The following is a 21,454-nucleotide window of genomic DNA, read 5'->3' as shown; positions in this document are numbered from 1 at the left end:
GCCAGGAGTCACTAACTGTCTGGGTTTTACAAAATACTAAACAATCAAAGCCTGCAAGTTGCAGGATTGACCCTAACCCTGACGTATGTACACTGCTACATATGCATTATAATCGCACAAGTTACATATATTTATGTTTTCTGATTTATTTAAGCTCAAGTTATGTGAGACTAAATTGATAAAGAATATTTAAAGGCAAAAACAAGTTTTTGTCACACAAGAGATGGCCTTTGGAGTACATGTATTTGAGGACCACTGCCATTACTGGCAACAGTGCTGGCTATTAAAAGCCAAAGAAGCAGATGATGGGTCAAACACACTTTAAATACCCTTAGCATGGATCACTGGTTGACTCACTGGGCTTATTTCCAACGGGTCATGGGTTTGACTCCCGAGGGAAGCCCGATGCGCCTGACCTCCCCTCAGGGCGAATAAGTGGGGCACGTGTGAAAGGCGAGTCCCCATAAGTCAAGAGGCGAAAAGCTGCGGTGTAAAAATAAAAGGGTGCCCGATGACAGAGACGGATCATGTGGAAGGGGGGGTAGCGGGGGCGCCACTGCCGAAAGAACACACAGGCCTGCACTTACGGGAGGAACTGGCAGTCACCGAGACGGTCACAGACCCCTGCCGCACTGGGGGTCCGTCCTCCACCCTGCAGATGTACTCTCCAGAGTCATCCTGAGACGCCTGCAGGATCCGGAGCTGGGTCCCCAAAACCTGATACAGTGTGAAATAACACACACACACACACACACACACACACGCACACACATACAGACACACAGAAAGACACACACACGCAGAAAACCAAACACAAAGAAAGACACAGACACATATTCATGCACACACACACACACACACACACAAACACGCAAATACATGTATACAGACACACACAATTTTGTCAGAGGTACTGTAAGATCTACTTTAAACAGTCAGGTATGCAATGAGATATATTGTACTTTTCCCTCAGAAAAGCTTGATTCCTAAAAGGCTGTCAAATGTAGGACAACCCTGCAGGTCCTGAAGTTGCTCTACAGGGCAATAATTCAGTGGAACAACAAATGCATCCACCAGTCATTCAGAATGGGAACAGGAACTGGTTTATTTTCCCGGCTGTGCATGACATGTGAAGTATCCCATTCCCGATAATACATATAGGCACATTCTGAGCAGGGCACCAACCTCTGAGGTATAAATCAAGTTTATGCCACAGCTATCTGCAGTTAGGCCTAACCTGGCAACTTGGGCTTGGATGCAGCTATCACCCAACCCACCCAGTTAGAAGGAGGATGTGCAGGTGTGTGTGCTTGGGAGAGTGTGCAGGCGTACCTGGTGATTGGAGGAAAGGTGTCCGCCCACCCGTATCCAGGTGACAGAGATTGGAGGGCTTCCTGGGACAACACAGTTAAGGTCCAGCGACTGTCCTTCCTGAACAGTGGCGATGGGCGGAGGGATGGGTCCCGCTAGACATGGGGAAGGACACAAGTCCATAAATGCATTTCCATATCAAAGATTAGTAGTATAGCAAATGCCTGCATTTGAAATACATGAATATACTTTAAATATGCATTCATTTCATATTTAAAACAGATTGCTTTTGCATGGTTCATACTGCTGCGCAACTGAAAAGCAAACTACATCCCCCCAACCGCCCATTTTGATTGCAGTTTATGTACACATTCATTTGGGAGCCATTTTGCACTTTGTTACTTGATAGATTTTAGTGTATCTTATCCATCCCTCCTAGGGCACTGGCACTTACAGGAGCTGGGAGTCACGGAGACGGTCACAGACCCCTGCCGCACTCTGGGTTCACCCTCCACCCTGCAGATGTACTCTCCAGAGTCATCCGGAGACGCCTGCAGGATCCGGAGCTGGGTCCCCACAACCTGGTACAATGTGAAACGCACACACACAAGTTTGACAAAAGTACTCTAAGATCTACTCCCCTAAAAATACACTGATGTAACAGAATGAGATATGATACAGTACTGTGAAAAAGTGTTGGAGTGGCCAGCCTGCCAAAATGTAGCAACAACTCATCCAGGAAGTCATGAAAGATCCCAGAAGAACATCCAAAAAACTGCAGGCCTCTATAGCCTCATCTAAGGTCAGTGTTCATGACTTGACAGTAAGAAAGGAACTGGGCAAAAATGAGATTCATGGGAGAATAGCAAGGCAGAAACCACTGCTAACTAAGAGAAACATCACTGCTCATCTCACATGTCCAAAAAGCACCTAGATGATCCCCAAGCCTTTTGGGAAAATGTTCTATGGACAAATGAGTCAAACATGGAACTTTTTGGATGGCAAGGGTCTCATTATGTCTGCTGTATAGCAAATACAGCATTTCATAGTAAGAAGATCATACCAACAGTCAAACATGGTGGTGGTAGGGTGATGGTGTGGGGATGCTTTGCTGCCTTGGGACCTGAATGACTTGCTATTATAGAAGGAACCATGAATACTGCTCTGTACCATTAGTCTGTGAGCTGAAGCTGAAGTGTTATTAGGTTATGCAGCAAGACAATGATCCAAAACACAAAAGCAAGTCCATATCCGAATGGCTAAAAGAAAGAAAATTAATGTTTTGCAGTGGCCTTGTGAAATTCCAGATTTGAACCCAATAGAGATGTTGTGGTAGGACCTGAAACGAGCAGTTCATGCTCAAAAACCTACCATTTGTCGAAATTAAAGCAGTTCTGCAAAGAAAAGTGGGCTAAATTCCTCCAAAGCGATGTGAAAGACTGATATCAAATTATAGGAAGTGTTTGGTTGCTGCAATTTTTTCTAAGGATGTTGCACCCAGTTCTTAAGTTTAAGGGGCCAATTACATTTTCACATGGGTGATATGGCTGTTTTATAACTTTTATCATTAAATAAATTAAATAATTAATTTTAAAAATGTGTCTTGTGTTTACTTGTGTTCCCTTTGTCTGATATTACATTTTGAATAAAGATCTTAAACCATTCAGCATGATGAATATGCAACAATAGAGGAAATCGGGAAGAGGGCAAATACTTTTTCACGGCACTGTATTTCATTTCTCCCATACAAAAAGCTTGTTTCCTACCTCTGAGGTATAAATCAACTTTACTGCCACATCTATCTGCAGTTATGCCTAACCTGGCAAGCTGGGCTTGGATGCAGCTATCACCCAACCCACCCAGTTAGAAGGAAGATGTGCAGGTGTGTGTGCTTGGGAGTGTGTGCAGACGCACCTGGTGATTGGAGGGAAGGTGTCCGCCCACTCGTATCCAGGTGACAGAGAGTGGAGGGCTTCCTGGGACAACACAGTTAAGGTCCACCGACTGTCCTTCCTGAACAGTGGCGGTGGGCGGAGGGATGGGTCCCGCTAGACATGGGGAAGGACACAAGTCCATAAATGCATTTCCATATCAAAGATTAGTAGTATAGCAAATGCCTGCATTTGAAATACATGAATATACTTTAAATATGCATTCATTTCATATTTAAAACAGATTGCTTTTGCATGGTTCATACTGCTGCGCAACTGAAAAGCAAACTACATCCCCCCAACCGCCCATTTTGATTGCAGTTTATGTACACATTCATTTGGGAGCCATTTTGCACTTTGTTACTTGATAGATTTTAGTGTATCTTATCCATCCCTCCTAGGGCACTGGCACTTACAGGAGCTGGGAGTCACGGAGACGGTCACAGACCCCTGCCGCACTCTGGGTTCACCCTCCACCCTGCAGATGTACTCTCCAGAGTCATCCGGAGACGCCTGCAGGATCCGGAGCTGGGTCCCCACAACCTGGTACAATGTGAAACGCACACACACAAGTTTGACAAAAGTACTCTAAGATCTACTCCCCTAAAAATACACTGATGTAACAGAATGAGATATGATACAGTACTGTGAAAAAGTGTTGGAGTGGCCAGCCTGCCAAAATGTAGCAACAACTCATCCAGGAAGTCATGAAAGATCCCAGAAGAACATCCAAAAAACTGCAGGCCTCTATAGCCTCATCTAAGGTCAGTGTTCATGACTTGACAGTAAGAAAGGAACTGGGCAAAAATGAGATTCATGGGAGAATAGCAAGGCAGAAACCACTGCTAACTAAGAGAAACATCACTGCTCATCTCACATGTCCAAAAAGCACCTAGATGATCCCCAAGCCTTTTGGGAAAATGTTCTATGGACAAATGAGTCAAACATGGAACTTTTTGGATGGCAAGGGTCTCATTATGTCTGCTGTATAGCAAATACAGCATTTCATAGTAAGAAGATCATACCAACAGTCAAACATGGTGGTGGTAGGGTGATGGTGTGGGGATGCTTTGCTGCCTTGGGACCTGAATGACTTGCTATTATAGAAGGAACCATGAATACTGCTCTGTACCATTAGTCTGTGAGCTGAAGCTGAAGTGTTATTAGGTTATGCAGCAAGACAATGATCCAAAACACAAAAGCAAGTCCATATCCGAATGGCTAAAAGAAAGAAAATTAATGTTTTGCAGTGGCCTTGTGAAATTCCAGATTTGAACCCAATAGAGATGTTGTGGTAGGACCTGAAACGAGCAGTTCATGCTCAAAAACCTACCATTTGTCGAAATTAAAGCAGTTCTGCAAAGAAAAGTGGGCTAAATTCCTCCAAAGCGATGTGAAAGACTGATATCAAATTATAGGAAGTGTTTGGTTGCTGCAATTTTTTCTAAGGATGTTGCACCCAGTTCTTAAGTTTAAGGGGCCAATTACATTTTCACATGGGTGATATGGCTGTTTTATAACTTTTATCATTTAATAAATTAAATAATTAATTTTAAAAATGTGTCTTGTGTTTACTTGTGTTCCCTTTGTCTGATATTACATTTTGAATAAAGATCTTAAACCATTCAGCATGATGAATATGCAACAATAGAGGAAATCGGGAAGAGGGCAAATACTTTTTCACGGCACTGTATTTCATTTCTCCCATACAAAAAGCTTGTTTCCTACCTCTGAGGTATAAATCAACTTTACTGCCACATCTATCTGCAGTTATGCCTAACCTGGCAAGCTGGGCTTGGATGCAGCTATCACCCAACCCACCCAGTTAGAAGGAAGATGTGCAGGTGTGTGTGCTTGGGAGTGTGTGCAGACGCACCTGGTGATTGGAGGGAAGGTGTCCGCCCACTCGTATCCAGGTGACAGAGAGTGGAGGGCTTCCTGGGACAACACAGTTAAGGTCCACCGACTGTCCTTCCTGAACAGTGGCGGTGGGCGGAGGGATGGGTCCCGCTAGACATGGGGAAGGACACAAGTCCATAAATGCATTTCCATATCAAAGATTAGTAGTATAGCAAATGCCTGCATTTGAAATACATGAATATACTTTAAATATGCATTCATTTCATATTTAAAACAGATTGCTTTTGCATGGTTCATACTGCTGCGCAACTGAAAAGCAAACTACATCCCCCCAACCGCCCATTTTGATTGCAGTTTATGTACACATTCATTTGGGAGCCATTTTGCACTTTGTTACTTGATAGATTTTAGTGTATCTTATCCATCCCTCCTAGGGCACTGGCACTTACAGGAGCTGGGAGTCACGGAGACGGTCACAGACCCCTGCCGCACTCTGGGTTCACCCTCCACCCTGCAGATGTACTCTCCAGAGTCATCCGGAGACGCCTGCAGGATCCGGAGCTGGGTCCCCACAACCTGGTACAATGTGAAACGCACACACACAAGTTTGACAAAAGTACTCTAAGATCTACTCCCCTAAAAATACACTGATGTAACAGAATGAGATATGATACAGTACTGTGAAAAAGTGTTGGAGTGGCCAGCCTGCCAAAATGTAGCAACAACTCATCCAGGAAGTCATGAAAGATCCCAGAAGAACATCCAAAAAACTGCAGGCCTCTATAGCCTCATCTAAGGTCAGTGTTCATGACTTGACAGTAAGAAAGGAACTGGGCAAAAATGAGATTCATGGGAGAATAGCAAGGCAGAAACCACTGCTAACTAAGAGAAACATCACTGCTCATCTCACATGTCCAAAAAGCACCTAGATGATCCCTAAGCCTTTTGGGAAAATGTTCTATGGACAAATGAGTCAAACATGGAACTTTTTGGATGGCAAGGGTCTCATTATGTCTGCTGTATAGCAAATACAGCATTTCATAGTAAGAAGATCATACCAACAGTCAAACATGGTGGTGGTAGGGTGATGGTGTGGGGATGCTTTGCTGCCTTGGGACCTGAATGACTTGCTATTATAGAAGGAACCATGAATACTGCTCTGTACCATTAGTCTGTGAGCTGAAGCTGAAGTGTTATTAGGTTATGCAGCAAGACAATGATCCAAAACACAAAAGCAAGTCCATATCCGAATGGCTAAAAGAAAGAAAATTAATGTTTTGCAGTGGCCTTGTGAAATTCCAGACTTGAACCCAATAGAGATGTTGTGGTAGGACCTGAAACGAGCAGTTCATGCTCAGAAACCTACCATTTGTCGAAATTAAAGCAGTTCTGCAAAGAAAAGTGGGCTAAATTCCTCCAAAGCGATGTGAAAGACTGATATCAAATTATAGAAAGTGTTTGGTTGCTGCAATTTTTTCTAAGGATGTTGCACCCAGTTCTTAAGTTTAAGGGGCCAATTACATTTTCACATGGGTGATATGGCTGTTTTATAACTTTTATCATTAAATAAATTAAATAATTAATTTTAAAAATGTGTCTTGTGTTTACTTGTGTTCCCTTTGTCTGATATTACATTTTGAATAAAGATCTTAAACCATTCAGCATGATGAATATGCAACAATAGAGGAAATCGGGAAGAGGGCAAATACTTTTTCACGGCACTGTATTTCATTTCTCCCATACAAAAAGCTTGTTTCCTACCTCTGAGGTATAAATCAACTTTACTGCCACATCTATCGGCAGTTATGCCTAACCTGGCAAGCTGGGCTTGGATGCAGCTATCACCCAACCCACCCAGTTAGAAGGAAGATGTGCAGGTGTGTGTGCTTGGGAGTGTGTGCAGATGCACCTGGTGATTGTAGGGAAGGTGTCCGCCCACCCGTATCCAGGTGACAGAGAGTGGAGGGCTTCCTGGGACAACACAGTTAAGGTCCACCGACTGTCCTTCCTGAACAGTGGCGGTGGGCAGAGGGATGGGTCCCGCTAGACATGGGGAAGGACACAAGTCCATAAATGCATTTCCATATCAAAGATTAGTAGTATAGCAAATGCCTGCATTTGAAATACATGAATATACTTTAAATATGCATTCATTTCATATTTAAAACAGATTGCTTTTGCATGGTTCATACTGCTGCGCAACTGAAAAGCAAACTACATCCCCCCAACCGCCCATTTTGACTGTAGTTTATGTACACAATCATTTGGAAGCCATTTTTTGCACTTTGTTACTTGATACATTTTAGTGTATCTTGTCCACCCTCCCCAGCTCACTGGCACTTACAGGAGCTGGGAGTCACGGTCACAGTCACAGACCCCTGCCGCACTGTGGGTCCACCCTCCACCCTGCAGATGTACTCTCCAGAGTCATCCTGAGACGCCTGCAGGATCCGGAGCTGGGTCCCCAAAACCTGATACATGCAACACACACACACACACAGGTTTGGCATACTGTAAGTGCTGTAAGATCTACTCTGCTAAAAATGAACCGACATAGCATAAGGAGAGTATATTTTATTTTTCCCTGAGATAGTTTGTTTCCTACCTCTGAGATTTACATCAACTTTACTACCACACCTATCAGCAGTTACAGTAGGTCTAACCTGGCAAGCTGGGGTTGGATGTAGCTACTGTATCACCCAACCCACCCAGTTGGAAGGAGGATGTGCAGGGGTGTGTGTGTGCTTGGGAGTGTGTGCAGACGCACCTGGTGATTGGAGGAAAGGTGTCTGCCCACTCGTATCCAGGTGACAGAGATTGGAGGGCTTCCTGGGACAACACAGCTAAGGTCCACCGACTGTCCTTCCTGAACAGTGGCGATGGGCGGCCGGATGCTGACTGTGGAGGAGATGGGTTCCCCTAGATATGGAGAAGGACACAAGTCCATAAATGCATGTCCACATCAAAGATTGACAGTATAGCAAATGCATGAATTTAAAATACATGGACATACAGTACTGTGTGAAAGTTTTAGGCACCTGTAAAAAAAATGCTGTACAGATAAGATGCTTTCAAAAATAATGAAATGAAAGGTTATAAATATCGAAAAAATAATATAAAGAGTAGTAAATAGTTAAAAATTAAATAAACTCAATGTTTGGTGTGACCACCCTTCGCCTTTAAAACTACATCAATTCTCTTAGGTACACTGTCCGGCAGTTTTATAAGAAAATCGGCTGGTAGGTTGTTCCAAGCATTTGGAGAACTTGCCACAGTTCTTCTGCAGATTTTGGCTGTTTCGCTTGCTTTTGGCTCTCCAGGTAATCCCAGAGACCCTTGATAAAGTTTTTATCTGAAAAGTAGTCTATTACTTAAAATATTATACTATTTAACAAAATACAAAAATGTATCTGTAAAATTTCATTTTTTGAAAAATTCATGTTTGGAAATCTCAAATTTGCTCTTTTCTACTGACACACTAATGCAGAAAACAAAAAATAAACATCTAAGACCAAATATATACTATATATTATATAAGACTTTTGCACAGTACTGTATTTGAAATATTTATTTATTTATTTAATACAGGTTGATATTTTATGATTCATACCCCTGTGCCACCTGAAAAGCAAACTACTGATTGTAGTTTTTGTACACATTCACACGCATTTTGCACATTGTAACTTGATACATATTAGTGCATTTTGTCCATTCTTAGTCCATGTAATCAAACTACTGTATTATCCCAAAGAACGCTCCTAATGCATAATGCCATTCTATCTTAATACCCTGACTGCTGTCACGGCAACACAAAAACACAACCGTTAGCCCTGGAATGCAAGTGGCATGTGGGGACCTGATTACACCCACAATATGCTCAATATAAAAGAAGCATAAGGGTTGCCTGTCTCACCTCTTCCTACGGACACCTCGATGGGGGCCTCTGAGAAGCCGATGTTGTTGGTGCCCACGCACAGATAAGTCCCCGCATCGGCCATCCGGATGTTGGGGATGAGGAGGGTGCCGATGTCGGTGCGTTCCATGCGGGCCTGGGGGGGGGGGCGGGGGGGCAGAGCACGCAGGGTGAGCAGGGCGGAGGGGACGGGTGAGACTATCCACCCTGGTGAGCCTTCAGCTCTTTCCTATTTCATTTACCTGAACACCAAACTCTCGGGACCCATTTCTATGACGATTTTGGGGAGAAATCCTCTTAATGGTTGTGTCATGAGAGCAGGATGTGTGGTACATTCACTTACCTGCCACACGTGGTGAGGAAGGTGACATTTTTCACAGCAACTGCTGGCTCATTAACAATACCATGGATTATGGCAATGAACTAAATATGCAGTGTGCTGAACTGCATGTTAAGACAATTGTATGCAAATTCAAATGCAAATACACAACAACAAATACAAACAGAACAAATGCACTTTCTGAATGAACAAAAACAAATTAATATCAATTAATATTACGATATTAAAATGTTAAACAGTGTTAACTCAAAAACTCAACAAATCAATAGCGCAATTATAGTCCATTGATTTTTTCAACAGCAATAGATGTTAATTTAAGTTAATATCATTATTCCATCAAAATAATTAATACGACAACAATTAATATAAGTAATTAATATTTGTTGACTATTTTCAACAAACTCTGGCATTAATAAAACATTCCAATTACTATTATTACAATTACCACTAAGATTAAAAACAGTCTATTAGTTTATTAACCCCTTTGCACAAGCCCCCTAGTGGGGTAGATAGTCTCTATCTGGGAGTTCTTCAAAATATTTTTTCACCACCAAAAACTTGTATTCCGTCATAGTAACAAGATAAATCCAACAATAGCCTGAAGGTATACCAATACAGTGGTTAAAAATAGCTGCACAATGAATAGCAAAATAAACAAGAGGAATTATTGTGTAATTATATCACGTCATTCTACTACCAATATCTGCACCTAAGTATGGAATAAATATAGAAACATACCAATGGTTTTGCATGTATATATCCCTTTCAAGATTCAATGGTCATTTATTGTCTTGAACAATCCATTTTGAGAAATAAACTCCACCTGCTTTTTATGCCACTGTCACTCTTTTCAGTCCATTCTTATTTGATTGATAACTCTTTTATCCAGTATAAGCTTTCCAACAGTGTATGGCATGTTTCATTGGATGTTTACGGCAAAGACAGAGATCTTTGCATAAAACAGCAAGAAAGAAAAAACTAAAAAATATTGAACTGCTGAAAATTCCAGCTAAAACCAGCTGGGATTCTAAGATGGTTTAACATGGTTTAATCTGTGTTGTCGACACTTCTAGCGGGTTAAAATTGGTCTCTTGCTGGAAATAGCTGATTAAAGCTGGTTGAGCTCGTAAAGTAAGCTGGTGGTCAAACTGGTGAACTAGCTGACTATATAGCCTGGTCAGCTGGTGAACAGCTTGTTGAACAGCTAAGTGTCCAGCTTCAACCAGTTTAGAGGGTTTCAGCTGGAATTTTCAGCAGGGCGGTTCAACAAATTGAATAAAAATTTCAAGTGTATTCAACGAAGTATCAACTTCAGAGTATATAGTCCAAGTACAGGTATCTTTTTAATACACATTTTGTATCTTTCCTATTGTTTAATTTAATTAAAACACGAAACACGAAAAAATAAACACGCAGCCAGCAAATCAGCAACCCCTGCAACTGCTTAAAACAACAACCAAATTGTATACACTTGCAAAGCAGCAGAGTGCTAGCCCCGTGGGCCAGGCTATGTAAGGAATACCATGAATGCTCTTGTTTGCACATCACCCGGCATAACAGAATTCTAAGATAATGTAACAAAAAAAATCTGCACAGTCCCTGGCATAATGTACCACTACAGAAAGGCCTCACAACAGCCCATCCAGACTAAGCAGTCAAATTTGTTGAGCTCGCTAGCCTCCTGTCTCACGCAAGAAAAACAAAACAAATTTAGGCTAACGGAATGAGCTCTGAACCTTATCACAAGCTTTTAATGAGCACGGTTTGCGGTAGCAGAGACCTGAACACTCAGCAACCCAGGGCCTCCTGGCAAAAACAGACTTGCTCACTCAGTGCTACGAAATAGAGGAAACGGCGCAACAGGGACATGGAGACTAACAATGAGACATAAATAAGCTTAATTCACCAATAAACATATATTGCCCGAAACTAAACAAGAAACAATTTATACTTTTTGACCTTACGCAAGTTCTTTAAATAAATAAAACGCCAGACATCTGAACTCTTTCGATATGTGAAAGGGACGAAGACAACCATTTTCTTCATTCGTTTGTAATTTCACACAAATCCGTTAATAACCATTTATTCACAAGTGGTCAATAAACGGTGAGTTCTGTGGTTTGCTTGTAGTACATTAATGGGAGTAATGTAATTTAGGTCAGATTTAAATCATGCACTTAGTTCAGGACTCATGGGGAGGACAAGGGACAGAAAGTGGAGAGATCACACTGACAGACCTGCAGCTCCTCAATGCGTCTCTGTAACACATCAAGGCTGTTGGTTTTAAACTGATGGAAGCCATGAGAAGGAATGGCCTGAACCGAAGACAAGAATAGATGGAGGAAAGAAGGAAAGAAAGAAGTCAAAAACGCTGGCAGGATACATTCAATCAGAAATCTCCGAAAATAATCTAGGAGGAACAGCACCAATGGAAAAGATTCTGATGTATGTATTTTTCCAAGTAATCAACCGGTGAGATAGAGAACCGAGACTGACCTGTGGGGGGAGTTGGCCTCCCTTCTTCTTCCAGGTGAGGCCAGGACTGGGGGTGCCCCCAGCCCGGCAGTAGAGCCTGAGCGTCTCCCCCTCATGGATCTCCACACGCTGGGGGCTCACTTGCACATGGGGCAGACTGGCACCTGTTCCACACGGGACAAAACCAGAGTGAACTTTCACAGCCAGACTCAGCTCAGCAGACAAGAAAAGGACTTTCAACAGAATAGTTACTGAATGTTACTAAGTGAAGGAGACACAGTCCATAACAAACAGCAGACAGATTAAATGACCGTTCCAAATCCAGCAACTAGTTACAAGTTGGTTGAGTAGACTGGCCTCACCTTTAACTTTAGGTTACATGTTACATTACAACTCAAATCAAAATGTTCAATTTTGGGAGACCGTGGCAGGCAGCACATGTTCTAAAAATGGAGTAGTTCATAGTCAACACAATTTCCCCTGAGAATTTAGGAGAACGTACTGTGGACGTAGAGCACGGCTCGAGCGGTGTGCTCCCCGTGAGTGTTCAGCGCTTTACAGATGTACTCGCCCTCGTCCGACCTCTCCACCTCTGGGATCGTGAGCACTCCTCCGCGGATGATGGCGTTTCGGGGGATCTGGTTGCCTTGCCCTCCTGTGGAAAGTTCCAATGTAAAAAGGACTGGAAGTGGTGTCTAAAGTGGGGTGGGCAGCTAATATTATATTATAATATTATATACCTGACTATTGAACTTTCCAAATCATAAATTCTCTCACCATTATGAATAAAATTTCAAGAATGATGAAGCGATACTGCTTTATGAACAATGGGGTGGGGTAGTGGGGGTGATATTGCTGTATGAACAACAGAGGAAGTGATATTGCCTCATAAACAATAGGGGAAGTGACACTGTTGTGTGGTAGACCCGCGGGTGGGGGAGCTGATAATGCTTCATGAACAATGGGAGGGGCTGATAACCATGACGGCCCATTGACTGTGTCTGCTGCCCTCTGCTGGTGTATTATGAGTTATTTTACCTATCCACTCAACAGCAGGTGCAGGGTTTCCAGTGGCGGTGCAGCGGAACTCAGCTCTCTGGCCTCGCTGGACCGTCAGCACGGGCGGATGGACAGTGGCCACTGCCTGTGACCCCTCAGAAGCTACAAACAGGCAGAGGTCAGAGGTCAAGTCAGCAACACTTCAAGTCAAGTCAGTGAAACACGCACAGCCAATCACTGAAGGAGCAAGAGTACCCAAAAAGCCAGCATCTTCACCTCAAACGAATGCTAATTGTGACAAAGTCAACATTTGCACTTATCATTCTGCTTTCACACTGAAGAGGAAGCAAAGATGGAACCATTCAGTTAATATGATATTTTCGCCTACTTTCAGGTATCTTTCAAGATTGGCTTAACTGTGTGCCCCTGTTGTTGTAAAAGTTCCACAATAAATACTTGGTATTCCAACTCATAGCAAAAATTTGGAATTCAGTTAGGTCTAATGCCCGTTAGATTTATTTTAAATCTTCATACAGTAAAAACATGAATACAGAATGATAAACAAAATGATTCCTTTGTCAAATTTAAAAAATCAATGAAATTTGCATGATGGATATGTTAAAGATTAAATGCTTGAGATAATTTCTTGTGCCTCAATTTCTGTTGATTAATAGAGAAACCTTCATGGAATAAAATGACTTTTCTCCATTTAGATTATTCCATGGGTCAAGAACAACCATTTATAAAATAGTGGTGCTGATCGTGTAGGACAAATTTACTTACCTCCTAACCATCTGTCCATTGACTCCAAACAATGATATACTGGATTCTCTCCCAGTGAATGTGGTTGTGAACTAGCTACATTTTGCCAATGGGCATGCTGCAAGCAGTGTATTCACATGTGGAATGGATATACATTGGTAAAAGTCAGATTTTAACCACATCAGGAAACTCTGTGGCTGTCATATTGGTCTGTTCTTACAGGAGGATGAACACAGTGTTCCTCAGGAAGTCTGTGTCTGTTATGGTGGCTGTTACTGTATGTTCAAACTGTCTTGTCACCAGTACCTTTAGAGGTACAGTTGTGTACTTGTACAGAACTTGTACCCTTGTGTACCTTTATTTCTGAGAGTGCACGGCTAAGATGAGGTTCTAGGCTAATATTCTGTGTCCTACGTCAAGCCATTTCAAAATCGACATACCTTCCACTTCCCCCGCCATTAAAAAATCTCCACATTGATGTCCTAGGCACAGATCTCAGCCTGTTTGTATTTTCCCTCTGTTCAGATCGTTAAACATATGCACAACCATGATGTAGTGATATAAAGTGTAAAATAATCAGATTGCATGGGGCACCATAATATAATATCATATTATTGAGAATGATGGTTTCTGAAAAATTATACATTTGTTTATACGGTAATTTGACCATGATGATCATAAATTCTCCGGCTGTCTCCGACTTCCAGGAACACACATCGGCTCAGTCGACTCCATGCCCCATTTGCCGAGATCGACTCTGGCGGAATTCTGTCTTTTAACCCCAAAGAGCTGAGAGTGCAAATGGGCCCCAGTGCAGTTTAGCATAGTGACAGCTGTGTACCTTCGAGCAAAACATTTGATTCAAACACATTCAACAACCTCAACGCCTTAGGCATACAGTGTTTCTTCAGTTCCAGGCTCATCTGTTAATGGTTTATTCCAGTCCCATGAGATAAAGGACAGTACATCCCACCACTGACACTGGAGCACCAAGGTCAACTTCACCACCCCCATGGAGACCCAATGCACCCAAAGTGCTTGTAAAACCACAACGCGTGATGTTCGAAGCGAAGCGGGTCACCTGAAGTGGAAGCCCGACGCATCCCAGGGGATGGTGTCTCCCGGCTGTGCAAACAACCCGTGTGGCAGTTGTCACTTCTTGCATGCAAGGAAGAAGCATGCACAAAGTCCCAGCTTTCCCCACTTTATTTCACTTTCCAATGCCAAATGAAAGCAACATGGCTGTCCTTATCTGAAGTAGAGGGAGGACTATGCCTCTCCCTCTCTCGGTTCAGGTATTGTTGCAAAGGGCACTATGCAGATGAAAAGGCTTGCCAATAACTTGTCAGTCAAGAGGTGACATCCAACAGACAGGAGTTTCTCCATGTGAATGACATCGCATAGAGAGGAGATTCCCCATGTGAATGACATCATACAAACAGGAGTTTCCCTATGTGAATGATATTGCACAGATAGGTGTCTACCCATGTGAATATAGAGAGGAGTTTCCTGTGTGAATGACATCATACAGAGGAATTTCCCCATGTGAATGACATCACACAGAAAAGAGGTTCTCCATGTGAATGGCATCACACAGAGAGAAGTTTCCCTATGTGAATGACATGATACAGAGAGGAGATTCTCCATGTGAATGGCATCACACAGAGAGGAGTTTCCCCATGTGAATTACATCATATAGAGAAGAGTTTCTCCATGTGAATGACATCGCACAGAGAAATGTTTCTCCATGTGATTGACATCACACAGAGAGAAGTTTCCCGATGTGAATGGCTTCTTACAGAGAGAGGTTTCTCCATGTGAATGACATCATACAGAGAGGAGTTTCTCCATGTGAATGACATCATATAGAGAGTAGTTTCTCCATATGAATGACATCACACATAGAACAGTTTCTCCATGTGAATGACATCACGCATAGAACAGTTTCTCCATGTGAATGACATCGCACAGACAGGAGTTTCCCCATGTGAATGACATTGCACAGAGGAGTTTCTCTGTATGAATGACATCGCACAGAGAAGGGTTTCCCCATGCAAAATAACATGCAGCCATCCAGCAATGATGAGCAAATGAACCCAATGAAGCAGCTGGTCCCAGGTAATGCTCATGCACAGTCTAATGAACCAGAATCAAACCAGTGGGGACAGCCCTACTCTGATAACACTGCTGTGGTCAGCTGAGTGGTACTGGGGTCAGCACCACCACCAGTGGCTTCACACTGTCTTTCCAGCACCACTTACTATATCTTGCTAAATCCAGTATTTTTACAAACTGACCTGACAAAGGCCAGATTAGTCTGAAAAACAGCACGAACCCTGAGATTGTGTGAGATGATTGAAGGATAGAGTAACTGCAGGGTAAGATAATATGACACATCACACTGACATTATTACTTAAAAGTAAACTTAATTAATCATTAGAATATAAAGTAGATGGAGATTGGAGCAAAATGCCCCCTGAAAGGCTTTTTGCCCCAGGTAGGGGGGCATCATTCGCTAATTGGAGCAATATGCCCCTTCACATTTTTTTTAAATTTTTTGTGCATTAACAACAAAGTTGCCCACATTTACTATTTATTTCCCCTGAACGTGTGTTGGTTTAAGCATAAATATTATGCAAATATTATACTGATATCTTAATATGTTCAAATCTAACTGTAAATCAATATTGCACTAAAGGGGGTGACCTACCCTATATCCAGACAGCAGTACGTCAAAAAATTTGTTTTACACTAAGTTAAACTATTTTACTTTCGGGTTCTGTCTTAGACTCTCTGAGGAGTAATAAAACTATAACTATAAGTCAGGAGCAGTATACCCTGGTCCTGGGGAGCTGCAGGGTCTGCTGGTTTTTGACTTTATAACCAAGAAACCAGGTGAGGTGAGTTACCCGTGTAATCGACTGCTTTAATTGATCGATTAAGTGACGAGTAACAACAAAAACCAGCGGCTCTCCAGGACCTGGTTTGGCCACCTCTGCTATACTGTAGGTAATACTTGGCTTTAACTAGTCAGTCCAGCAGTTTTTCTGTTTTATTGCAGGGCGGCTGCGCAGAATTGCAGGCGGGAGTAACTGCAACAGACAGCGAGGTGAAAATCATAACAAAGCAAGTAAACAGTTTGAGGCGAGGCCAGTTATGAAATGTGTATGTAATCCAAAAAAATGGAAACCCTACAGCTATTATTTTTCAAAAATGATACTCAAGACTGAACATTAAATAAAAACTTTGAGGTAATAAATGTCCACAGTCTGGCTTGTTTTCAGTTTATTTTCTTTCGGTGGTAGCTGCACCACCTATAGTGCTGTATATATAGCCTTGACCTGGTACGTCCCAATAGAGAGTGTAGCCAGAAAGTGAGTTCAGCAGACCTAAACGGAGCTGGGCAAACCCCCAGCTTGACTCAGCTCAGCGCAGGCAGTGTAAAAATGATGTACAATGATGGGGAAATTAATGTGGGGGAAAAACATACTTAATGCACAAAACATTTTAATATGTAATACTGTAGCAGAGACCTCCAGGCTTGACACAGTGCTACTGTATATACTCTAGTCCACGGCTATTCAATGGGAAATTTTTGGCCAAATCGGTCCTGACATTGAGCTAATCATGGCCCTTATCCAGGTGCATCTGTACATGCAGTATCAACATACCTCACATTAGCAATAAATAATAAGTATTGCTATGCGCATTTAAATAAGTTTGCTATTTTGTACAATGAACTTTGTATTAATTCATTGTTATATACATAGAAATTTTAAATGTTTGGCCCCTAAACCGAACTACCATTTTCAAAAAGAATCTGGCCCCCAGGAAGCAGAAGTTGAGGAACCCTGCTCTAGAAAGGCAGTGGAAATGACAAGCCAAGATAAACTGAATGACCCGTTCAGACATTCTTCAGTTTTTACTGAACGTGCGTGCCTCTAGGACAATTTGCATTTACAAGGGTCAGCTGTTCAAAGATCAGGAGTGCGGTGCATCTCGGACACTGGTTAACTTCGTGTTCCATTAGGGTTCACTGTGCATGAGCATTACCTCACCTGGAACGCGCGTCGAAGTCACCACCCAAATGAGCGAGGGCGAGGGCAGAGGTGGAGGTAAAGAGGCGACGAGCGCATGCGTGACCAGAGGCGCGGGTCACTGCGGAGAACGCCATGCGGACTTACGCGCTCTGTGTCCTTCAAACATTTCATAGGCTGTGTAAAACATCTGAGTCTGTGAGGCCTCTGCGAATGAGGGACAGACAGGAACTCAGCACAATCTCAAGGGACAGCTGAGACACCTCGGACGGAAACCGACACTGGACTTTCATAGCGGCCCTTGTCTGTGTTGTGTCCCCAATGACCCCAAATGTCATATGCTATGAGTTTAATCATTTAAAGAGCAGGTGTTTTGGAATGTTTTTCCCTCAAATTTAAGTCTAAGTCAGTGTTCTCAAACTCAATTGCTTTCAATTACCGGTAGTGATTGTTGCATCAGTATTAGAATGTTCAGTTAAGAACATTCTAATCACATATTTGCGATCTTACACCTTAATTGTGAGAGCAATGCCTTATACACGTCATAATGTACAGATACAAAAACTCAGTAGATAAAGCCCTGATGAGGAATCATGAAATTCAAAAATGATCAACAATAAGACTGATTGTAGTGTTTATATGGTGCACTAGACATATTAATAGATTTTAAAAAATGTGTTATGTCAAATGTAGAAATAGTGCTGTAAGGTAACATACATGTGACATGCATGATAACATTGTGCTGGTTAGTGCTGTATACATAACGTAAAACAAAAATGTTGACAAACGTGGGAGCAACATCATAACAACATATTGCAAACATATTGCTCACTGCAATTTGTCCATAGTGTACCGGATGTTTTGCTGCTATTAGCAGTACTTACCGTTGTTTACTTTTCATCAAGCGTACATTTTTTCTTCTTCACTGGCATGCAATTGAAAAAGATCTTTCGTTCACGTCCCCAAGAAAGCATGTGTAATTTATTGTTAATGTGACAACCCCCCCCCCCTCAGAAAAATACACTTAATTACCATGCTGTACTCTAGAATGAAAGGAAATGCTATCAAGTTATTCATTTATAAAAACAGCATAACAGTTAATCACTTGTACAATCCCTGATAATAAATGACTTGATAACAGACTGCCCGTGAGATGTGAACACAGGAAACAAAAGGTATTGACAAGGTCACATGAAATGACAGCCACAAAAAAGCATGCAGGTTGGTTAGTAGCGTACTGGTACAAAACATGAGCAAAAGCTTTATTTCTGTTAGGAATACATTTCTTATTAGTCTCTACTCGAGTTCCCCTCACTATAAGAGGTGGATTCATTTAAGTTATTTTGAAATTAATGTACAAACACTGTCAAAATGTCTCCTATTCAGAACTGCAAATTTATTTTCACCAACCGATTCTTGTATGAGTCAGCCTTTTGACTGGTATTATAATTTTTTTTTCTGATTCACCAGGTGAAGTCTCGAAGCCAACCCCATGTTCAAAACCTGTTACGTAGAAAAGCCATTTTACACTTACTCCAGGTATTTTGACTTGTGTTTCATTTTATTGTTCAAACCAATGCAGTGACAAGTGTAAGCATATTCTTTTATACAAGTGAACAACTTCACAGTTCAGATAAATAAAATACACTGGATTATGAATATGTACAACAGGATTCATTATTTATGGGGGGTCAGTCTAAATATGGCCAAACAGCACCTTTGCATATGAAACAAGAAATAATTAATTCTTGGATCATGGGATTGCACAATATAGCCATTATTTAAAAGTAAACATAAAAGCAATACTGTGAAAATACTGTGCTGCTTAAATGATGGGGGGGGGGGCATAATTAATTTCCTTTTAAAAGCTGATCAGCCTTCCCGTACAGCCTGCGACACTGACTACGAATTAAACTATGGACCAATGAGCTCAAATTCAAAGACCACAAAAATTTAAAAAATGAAGAATGCATTTTCAGTTTAGTTTCAAACACCAGTTAAATAACAAATCAGGTGCTGTCATGATTGAAATATAACTTTGAGTATCTCAAAGTTGCTAATCATTTGCTAATCATTTGCATTTTTCATAGTCACAGCTAACATATGTTTTCATATTTGTTCATACTGTGTGGTACGTGTAATTTTTGTTGAGTAGGACATAAAAAGAGAGATGAAACAGTGTGTTTTAATTTAGATTTGAGGAAGCAAACACACGTATATCTGTGTATCAGAGTACTACTCCCTTGTATGACAATTTTGGTTACAATTCATTGTATTGCTAATTTTACGGCATAGATTTCCTTTTGTTATTCTGTAATACCTACATTTTACAGAAATATCAATAAAATCACTGAATATAATAAAATCTGAGTAATTTTCAACTGATATCAGAAGAAAGCAGTAGTGCCCCATTAACAAATTTAGAATTAGTTTTACTTAATGTAGCATTTCATATAAAAAATGAAGGGGTGTGTGTGCATGTGTGTTTGTGTGTACACATGTTTGTGCGTGAGAGTGAGAGAGAGAACGCTGCAATGGTCCAAGGTTCATAATCCTTCAATATTGTAACCTACAGCACAACGTGAAAAATCTAATGACATTTTAAGGTTGGACCAAATTATGAACATACAGAAATACCAATGCCACTGTACTGAATTACACTATCCAAGAAACATGTGGTGAAGCAGCACAAAATATGTCACATCATGTTCACAGAGAGGCAGTACATCGTTCTAACTGTGGCGTTCAAAAATATTCCTGTAAAACAATGCTAAATTGCAGAGGTTGAACCCGTTGTATAGTCTTAAGCACCATTTTAAACATGAACATTCAGAATTTCATTTCTATGTTTGTTTGATTATCGTTTGTACAGCATTAATCCAGAGTTCGGTTTTATCCATAAGTGATGGAGTGATGGGCACTTGAAGTTGTGAGAGGGACTTCCGCATCCTTCTAGCAAGCGGGAAAAAATACAGCAGTCCTTTCTCATTTAGTCCCGGGGGTGCGATTAGCTCCACATCGCTTTCACCCCTCATCAACCACAACACCCCACGGGTCAAGGGAACAGTGATTGACATTCATCCTAAAAAAACTGGTCCACATCCCAAAAGGGGAGGGGGGGTGGGGAGGGGATCTCTTCTATAGTGTAAAAAGAAAGAATGCCAAATACCAACACCCGGCTAAAGAAGAAGATTTAAACTTGGAAGTGCGGAAACTTGGAAAACGAGGGCCCGAAAGCTGACCGAAACCACCACCAACCGACCGAGACAACCCAAGGATGCAGACAGCACACACGAGCACCAACCTACGCTAGGAGACACAACGCGACGCAAGTCACCGCCTGGATCTCTTTACAGTGTTGTTGGATTACAGATCATTGAGCCACTGTCAGCGAACCATGCAGCTCCTCTCAGGTGAAACCAAACAGATGACATCGTCTCTTAAGTTAGAAACGTTCAGGAAAACCATTGAATGTATTTCTCTTGAAATAAGGTCAAAGCCTCTTCTACAGGCTATGTGGTGAATAACAGTTGTTTGGAATGCTATGGCAGGGTCTTCAAAAGGCCATTCAAGTTTAGAAGCTAACTGAGCCTCTTCTAGGAAACCAGTTCTGTGGTATGCAGTACTCGTAGTAGTAGTAATTAAGTATGCCCGTTTTTTTCTAAGGCCCTCAAACAAAGCAAACAAGAATTCAGAACAAGTTATGAACCTGATCTATAAAGCCCTAAAACAGCTAGATTTAGCTCGATTTAAATCAGATTTCTGATTAGCATAAAACTAGTGAGATACATCATCCAACTGCTTTCAGAATATACCAAAGGGTAT

At 41.6% G+C, this 21,454-nt stretch overlaps 1 protein-coding gene across 13 annotated transcripts in view; it reads right to left on the bottom strand.

The window, feature by feature from the left end:
- LOC118207312 (basement membrane-specific heparan sulfate proteoglycan core protein-like) overlaps positions 1 to 21,454 on the bottom strand; it is a 140,323-nt gene that overhangs the window by 27,995 nt on the left and 90,874 nt on the right. For 10 of the 13 annotated variants that reach the window (XM_035380772.1, XM_035380762.1, XM_035380767.1 and 7 more), the window contains 16 exons: positions 17,777 to 17,836; positions 12,869 to 12,991; positions 12,333 to 12,485; positions 11,852 to 11,994; positions 11,593 to 11,670; positions 9,016 to 9,151; positions 7,870 to 8,021; positions 7,447 to 7,573; positions 7,012 to 7,145; positions 5,552 to 5,678; positions 5,119 to 5,252; positions 3,659 to 3,785; positions 3,226 to 3,359; positions 1,766 to 1,892; positions 1,333 to 1,466; positions 588 to 717 (listed from right to left, as the gene is read on the bottom strand). In XM_035380772.1, coding sequence (XP_035236663.1) covers positions 588 to 717; positions 1,333 to 1,466; positions 1,766 to 1,892; positions 3,226 to 3,359; positions 3,659 to 3,785; positions 5,119 to 5,252; positions 5,552 to 5,678; positions 7,012 to 7,145; positions 7,447 to 7,573; positions 7,870 to 8,021; positions 9,016 to 9,151; positions 11,593 to 11,670; positions 11,852 to 11,994; positions 12,333 to 12,485; positions 12,869 to 12,991; positions 17,777 to 17,836 — 2,019 coding nt within the window. The remainder of the gene's footprint in view (positions 1 to 587; positions 718 to 1,332; positions 1,467 to 1,765; positions 1,893 to 3,225; positions 3,360 to 3,658; positions 3,786 to 5,118; positions 5,253 to 5,551; positions 5,679 to 7,011; positions 7,146 to 7,446; positions 7,574 to 7,869; positions 8,022 to 9,015; positions 9,152 to 11,592; positions 11,671 to 11,851; positions 11,995 to 12,332; positions 12,486 to 12,868; positions 12,992 to 17,776; positions 17,837 to 21,454) is intronic. The other 3 variants (XM_035380771.1, XM_035380775.1, XM_035380768.1) reach the window with 2 other exon arrangements.

The sequence above is a fragment of the Anguilla anguilla genome, chromosome 11, assembly GCF_013347855.1.
Source record: "Anguilla anguilla isolate fAngAng1 chromosome 11, fAngAng1.pri, whole genome shotgun sequence".
NCBI classification, from domain to species: Eukaryota; Metazoa; Chordata; class Actinopteri; order Anguilliformes; family Anguillidae; genus Anguilla; species Anguilla anguilla.
This window is presented reverse-complemented; position numbering and strand designations above follow the sequence as displayed.